The 7,103-nt window shown below is 70.4% G+C and overlaps 1 protein-coding gene across 1 annotated transcript in view; it reads left to right on the forward strand.

Moving 5' to 3' along the window:
- The window catches only part of MEF2B (myocyte enhancer factor 2B), a 4,833-nt gene extending 1,909 nt beyond the window's left edge, over nt 1-2,924 (forward strand). The window contains exons 6-9 of the mRNA XM_017838175.1: nt 1,379-1,651; nt 1,861-1,972; nt 2,088-2,181; nt 2,612-2,924. Of these exons, the coding sequence (XP_017693664.1) occupies nt 1,379-1,651; nt 1,861-1,972; nt 2,088-2,181; nt 2,612-2,924 (792 nt within the window). The remainder of the gene's footprint in view (nt 1-1,378; nt 1,652-1,860; nt 1,973-2,087; nt 2,182-2,611) is intronic.
- Nucleotides 2,925-7,103: the final 4,179 nt, after the last annotated feature.

The raw sequence follows: 7,103 nt of genomic DNA on the forward strand, positions 1-7,103 counted from the left end.
CATGTGCACCCCGTGCCTATCACAGGCACCCCATCCCTGCCATGGATATCCCAAACCCACCATGGGTACCTCGTCCCTCCCATGAGCACCCCGTGCCTATCACAGGCACCCCATCCCTGCCATGGATATCCCAAACCCACCATGGGTACCTCGTCCCTCCCATGAGCACCCCGTGCCTATCACAGGCACCCCATCCCTGCCATGGATATCCCAAACCCACCATGGGTACCTCGTCCCTCCCATGAGCACCCCAACCCCACCACAGGCACCCCATCCCTGCCATGAGCACCCCAACCCTGCCATGGGCACCCCATTCCCACCATGAGCACCCTGTTCCCACCATGAACACTCCATCCACACCATGGGCACCCCAACCCCACCATGGGCACCCCAACCCCACCATGGGCACCCCAACCCCACCATGGGCACCCCATCCCTGCCATGGATATCCCAACTCCACCAGGGGTACCCCAACCCCACCATGGGCACCCCAACCCCACCATGGGTACCCCATCCCTGCCATGTATATCCCAACTCCACCATGGGCACCCCATCCCCACCATGGGCACCTCATCCCCACCATGAGCACCCCATCCCCACCATGGGCACCTCATCCCTGCCATGAACACCCCAACCCCACCATGGGTACCCCATCCCTGCCATGTATATCCCAACTCCACCATGGGCACCCCATCCCCACCATGGGCACCTCATCCCCACCGTGAGCACCCCGTCCCCACCACGGGCACCCTGTCCCCGCCATGAGCACCCCAACCCCGCCGACCCCACGGGGGTTTTCCCAGCCAGGCCCCGCATGCAAAGCTGCCCTCGCAGCCTCTCCCGGGGATTTACCGGGCGCGGGGCCGGGGCGGCTGCGTGGGCAGGGAGAGCTGCTGCAGCTCCAGCTGTGGAAACACCGGCCCCGGGCCCCCTCCAGCTGCTTCCTGCCCCCCCCCAGCACCCAGCACCCAGCTGGCCCCTCACCCACAGCCCGAGCACGGCACGAGGGGCTCATCCTGCCCGGCGGTGACGGGGACCTGGCGGCCTCCGGGCCCGGGTGGCTGATGGAAAAGCTGATGGAAAAAAAAAAAGATGCTGGGCCTTGACCAGTGGAAACCCCCCCGCCCCGGGTGGGTGGGTGGGGGGTGTGGGTGTGCAGCATCCCCGTCTGTCTCCTCGGGGTGGAGGAGCTGGACGTCCCCCCTGGGGAGGTCCTGGCTGTTCCATGGGGGGTTGAGGTGTGGGAGCTCCCCATGGCAGGGTCCGGAGGGGGGGTTGGCAGCCTGCTGGCACCAGGGTTGGGTGCAGCCGCTGCCTTTGTGTGTCACCTCTTGTCACAGCCCGTGGCCACAGCCCAGCTGCGCCGGTGGCCCCGGAGGATGTGGCTATGAGGATGTGGCCACGAGGGCACCGGAGCGGCCACCGTCACACCCGTGGGCACCCCGCCCCATCCCCACATCCCCTGGAGCCACCCCCTGCATCCCCCTGTCGCTCTGTCCCTGCAGGTCTCGGCTACCCCCTGTTCCCTGCGGGCGGCCTGAACCGAGCCCTGGCCACCAAGACCCCCCCCCCGCTGTACCTGGGGGCCGAGGGCCGGCGCGGGGAAGCCCAGGGCAGCCTGGCGAGCGCCCGGGGCGGCGGCAGCACCGCGGTGAGTCCGGCTGTCCCCGGGGCCACGGCGGTGTCCCCTCCCCAAACCCAGCTCCTCCCAGCTCCCCTTCCCCAGCCCAGCACCGGGGCTTTGCTGGGGGGGCGCAGGAAGGGCGCGGGGTGGGGGGAGACGCTGCATCACGGCCCCCTCCCACCCCCCGAGGGCTCTGGTGGCACAAAGCCTGACGGGCTCACCCCGTGCTCCCACAGCGGCCGCTGTACCCGGCCCTGCAGACCCTGAGCCCCGTCCTCGCCCCGGGCAGCTCCAGCATCCCGAGCCACGGCCTCGCCGGCTTCCCCTTCCTCAGCCCAGCCCAGGCGGGTGAGTCCTGGTCCCTCAGCCCTGGGACGGCATCGACATCCTCCTCCCCATCCCCTCTCCCAACCTGTGGACCCCCCTTCCCCCGGATCCCGCTCACTCCTGTCCTCCTGCCCAGCAGATTTCGGGGCTGGCGAGGTCCCGCCGCCCCCCGGGTTCCTGCAGCCCGGCCCCCCGGCGTGGCAGCACCCCCGGGACATGGCAGCTCTGGGGTAAGGACGGGGGGACTGCAGGGTGGGGGACAGGGGCGTGTCTGCTCGTGGGTGCCACCTCCCAGCACCCAAGGCACAGCCCCCCACCCTCCACGCTGGTGCTCGTTCAGCTTCACCCCAAAACTGGGGTGTGTAGGGTCACCCCAGACTCCTTCCCAGCTCACCACTGTTGGCAGAGCCTGTTTCCAACTGGATTTCCCCATGGAGCCGGTCCCCATGTGCCCCCCCGGTCACACACCAGGCTCCCAGCAGCTGGATGGGCACCCGCCCAGTGCCCAGCTGGGCCAGAGCCGGGGCATGACACGAGTTTGGGGGGTCTCAGCCCCTCTAGCGATGAAAAGCAGGGGTGAGCTCAGCCTTTCTCCACCCTGCGCACCCCGGCAGGGCATCCAGGGAGACCCGGCCTCACCCCCCTCCCCTCTCGCCCCAGGGTCAGCAGCCGGATCGTCTCTGCCGAAGACCCTCCCCCGGCCCCCGGCTCCTCCCCGCAGCACCCAGCCGTCAGCATCAAGTCGGAGCGGGTCTCCCCGGGGCTGGGCTGCCCCTCGGGCACCCCCCAGACCTCCCTGGCCAGCCTGGCGTCCCTCAGCGAAGCCTCCCGAGGCCCCGGAGACCTCCAGCCCCGGGACGACTACGCCAAGGGGTACCCCTACCCCCTCGGTGCCCCCCGGCCGCCGGCGGAGGAGCAGAGGGTCGCGGTGCCCCCGCGGCGGGCGCAGCCCATGGACGTTTGGCAGAGATAGCGAGGCCGAGGGGGCGCGGGGGGGTGGGCCGGGGGAAGCCGTGCTTGGGGGAGCAGCCCCCCCTTCGCCCCCACCCTCAGGCCCTCGGGGAGAGCCCCCCGTGCCCTTTGCAGAGCGCCAGCGGTGCCACGGGGGCTTCTGGCGGGGTCCCGGCCCCCCACCCCGCTGCCCCCCACATGCCACCGACCCCGCTCCCCGCCGCGCTGCCCCCGTGACCCCCGCGAGGCCGGGACCCCCAGGGGCAAGGAGCGCTGCCCCCGGTGCCCGTCCCCGGTGCCCGTCCCCGCCCGTCCCCGCGCCGGAGTGTCCCCAGCGAGCGGGAGTGGCCGAGAAGTGCCACGCGGTGGCAGCAGGACTGAGAGCACCGGCAGCAGCTCCGACCCCGCACCCCCCCCCCGGCCCAATCCTGCGCCCAGGGGGGGCTGCCGGGGTCCCGCAGTGAAGGGGGGGTGAGGGGGGAAAGAAGGGAGGGGGCGGCCGGGGTGGTGGGTGTTGCCCCCCACCACCACCCACAGGGGCTCTTTTCTATTTATTATTATTATCTTCTCGCCAATAAAGAGCTGGGGGTGTCGGGGTGTCTGCTGTGATGTTCCTGGGGACAGCCCGCGTGCCCTGGGGTGGCAGGTCATTAATGTCCCCAGGGGGAGACGTGGCCCTTTGTCTCAGCGTTGTTGTCCCCCCCCCGTGTCCCCCCCAGGCTCAGAGCCGCCCCTCCAGGGTCAACAACCAGCAAGGTGGGTGACAGCCGGGTCACCCCCAGGCTGGCCAGGTCCCCGCGGCCCAGCCGTGCCGCCCCCACCCCTCGGTGACCCCAAAAAGCTGCTCGGAGGGTCTCAGTGCCACAGCCCGGCGCTGGGAGCGGGTGGGAGGAGGAAAAACCCCTTCTGTGCCCTTAAGATCGGCACCGGCGGGGCAAGGGGGGGGTTAAGCGGAGGGGTGGGACCGGCCCGGCTGAGCTGTGCCTCTTATAGCTCAGGGCTGGGCTGGGGATGGGGGTTCTGCCGCTTTTTGGGGTGGGGGATCATCCCCCGGGGCCTGCTGGGCACAGCCACGGTCACGGCCACGCTGCTGGGGGGTGAGTGAGGAGGGGAGGACCGGGGTCCTGCGGTGCCCCCCGCCCCGGAGGGGGGGTTGCTGTGGATGGGGGTTCCCCCAGCGCTGTCCGGGCACCCCCAGGTCGGGATCGGGTGGGGGCAGAGGGTGGGGGTCCCTGCACACCGCCAGCACCGAGCTGGGCCCCTTCCCGCGGCGGGGGGGATTACTGAGCCGAGCCCCGAGATTAAAACCTGGGCGGGAGATTAATCCTGGGAAGAGTTTGCCCCGTTTAATAGAGCGACATAAATACCAGCCGGGATTAGGGGGCTGCGCGGAGCCCCGGCAGCCCAGGGCTGGGGCCGGGCTCGGCCCAGGGCCCCCCCCGGATGGTGGGTCCCCTCCTGGGCCACCCTTGGGACTGGGAAGGGGCTTCTGCACGGAAAGAGGAGGCGAGACACCCGGTGAAAGTGTGGGGGCTGGGGTAAGAGACACTGATTGAATAGCAATGACTGCATGATTTATGGTTTGCATTATTGCATGGCTCATTTGAATATATGCTAATAAGGCTTTTCTCCCCGTTTTGTTTGTAAGATTTAGATTTGCTATGGCAACCCGCTGGCATGGAAGGAGCGCCAGGAAATGTCAGGGCGAGGTGAGCCCCGGGGAGGGGCTCGGGGCTGTCGGGGGGGTGGGGGGGACTCGTCGCATCCCACCACCGGGACACGGGAATGGCCGGCGGGACCCGGAGGGCAGAGCGGGAGACCCGGAGCCACCGGAGCCACGAATGCCACCGGCACCTGCAGGTCCAGTAACGCCCGTTGCGACAGGTCCTGAACTGGGGTTGTGGGGTGCCCTGGGGTGCCCCCAGCCCCGCTTTGGTGCTGCACAGAGGCCCCTCTGCCCCCAGCCTCGTGTCGCTGCTCACCTGCCCTGAGACCCCAGCGCAGGGGAGGGGGGGTGTCCCATCGCACTGGACCCAAAGGTGGCACCCAGGGACCCCCAGGTTTAGTGGGGAGGGGGTGGACAGTGCTCGGGGTGACACTGGGAAGCGACAGAGCACCTGCGTTCGCTCTGTGTCCCCCACCATCCATCCCACGGGGTCCTGGCCCACCGCGGAGGGCTCTGGGCCATCTCCCCACCTCTGTAGCTGCGTGTCCCCTTCCCAGGTGGCCCGAGAGCTGCCCCAGTGCAGCCCAGTTACCTGCAGAGCCAGCACGGGGGGGGCTGTGCTGCTCCGGGGGGGTGCTGGGCTCCAGCGCTCGGGGCTGCGGGGCCGGTGGGGCTTTGTCTCCCGGTCGGTGCCGGTCCCTCTCCCAGCGCGGGGGGGGATGTTGCTGCCGAGGGTCTGCACCCCGATTTGGGGGGCTGTGCGCCTCGCAGTCGGGGTGTTCCCTTGCCGGGGAAAGACGGGTGGGTTGGTTTTGGGGGCGTTGTCCCGTTGTCCCCTCCCCGGGGGGAGCAGCCCCGGATCCCAGCCCGGGGGGGTGTGGGCTGAAGGTCCGTGTCCCTCAGGGCGGCGGTGCCACCGAGGGGACACATCCCGGGTCCCTGCGCTGCCCCCTCCCCTCGGCTCTGCCGCCGCTGGGAGAGCACCGGGCCTGTCCCCTCGGAGCCCCACGGCCACGCGTGACCGCGGGCAGGGCCGGGGACGCTCCGGGCTGTCGCGGTGGCCCCGGGGCTGGGCACCGCCTGTCCCTGCAGCCACCCGGCCGCCGGGGCCACCCGCTCCGACGGGGGCCGGTCTCCGCTCCCGGGAACTGTTCCACGCCTTATAACGGGGCAGGAACGAGCCCCGGGGGTGGCGACGAGCGGCCGCGGCCCCGACGGATCGGAGGTGTCCGGTCCCTCCTCGCCGTCCCGCCGCAGCAAACCGGGGCCGAGCCGGGCACCGGGGGCTGCCTCCCTTCCCCCCCCCCGGTGCGTTCTCCCCCAAACACCCACTTTGTTGTTTTGCGAGAGCCCTGAAATATTGATGGCGCTGCGCCGAGCGCCTCTTAATGAATTTTTGATCAAAACTGTATCAGGGAGCCAAAATATGCCACCCATCCATCCGCCCCCCCCAAACCCGCGCCCCTCGGGGGTGGGGGGCACCGCGCCCGCCGGTACCGGGGGGATGCAGGACCCGGGCCCGACCCAAGGGCCTTTTACCGGTGGAAGTCCCCGGGCAAGGCGGGGGTTTCACCGTCACTGAGGGCGGGGGTCGCACCCCACAGCCGGGCACGGTTATTCCAGGGCTGGCGGCAGGATTTGGGGTGCCCGGCGTGCAGGCCCGGCCTCCTGCAGCCCGCGGGGCTGGGAGGGCCCGGCCGAGCCCCCTTGAAGCCCCGGCTGGACGGGACGGGCGGTGGGCGGCCGGGGCAGCGAGTCCCGGTGCCCCCCAGCCCGGCCGGGAGAAATATTCGTTAATGAGGAAATGCATAAGCGGAGCTCATTAGGGCAGAGCGCGGCGAGCCGGCGGCCTCCCCGGCAGCGCCGGGCCGGGGGCTGCTCGTACCCGGGGCGGGCAGGGCTGGGGGGGCACCGGGGCGGCACCGGCGCGGTCCCGGCTCCGCGGAGGGGGCCCCGCGTCCCCATCGCTCCGGCGGCTGGAGCCGGGCACGGCCCAGCCCGGCCCCGTTCGGTGGCTGGGGGTCAGCGGGGGGTTGTGCGTCTCTTTGTGTCCCCCCCCCCCGGTGCCGAATTTGGGGCGCGAACCCCTCCGAGCGCTGCGCGAAGCCACCGATTTTTAGCGCTCCGAAAATCCGGGTGCGGCGGAGAAGCGAGGGCGGGGTGGGGGTGTGTGTGTGTGGGGGGGAGGGAATCCGTTCCCGGCCGCTTCGGGGCTTGTAGCTGTTGACCCCCTCCCGGAGCGGGGGGCGGGAGGGGGTCATTTTTGGTTTAATTAAATAAAAATGGCCAATTTCTGCTTCATTTCCACGGAATAATCCCGCACCGGCCGGGAACGGGGCGCCCCCGCCCCAGCCCCTCCCGCAGCCCCCGGAGGGGGGTAACGGCAGGAGGATCCCCCAAATCCCCCCTCGGGGGTCTCATTTCCCCCCCCCCCCGCAGCCTCTCGGCCGCTCTGAGCGCGGAGGCCAAAGAGGAGCATCGGAGACCCCTGAGCGTGTTCCGGGGTGAGACTGGGGGCACTGGGAGGGACTGGGG

The sequence above is a fragment of the Lepidothrix coronata genome, unplaced genomic scaffold, assembly GCF_001604755.1.
Source record: "Lepidothrix coronata isolate B3197 unplaced genomic scaffold, Lepidothrix_coronata-1.0 Scaffold327, whole genome shotgun sequence".
NCBI lineage: Eukaryota > Metazoa > Chordata > Aves > Passeriformes > Pipridae > Lepidothrix > Lepidothrix coronata.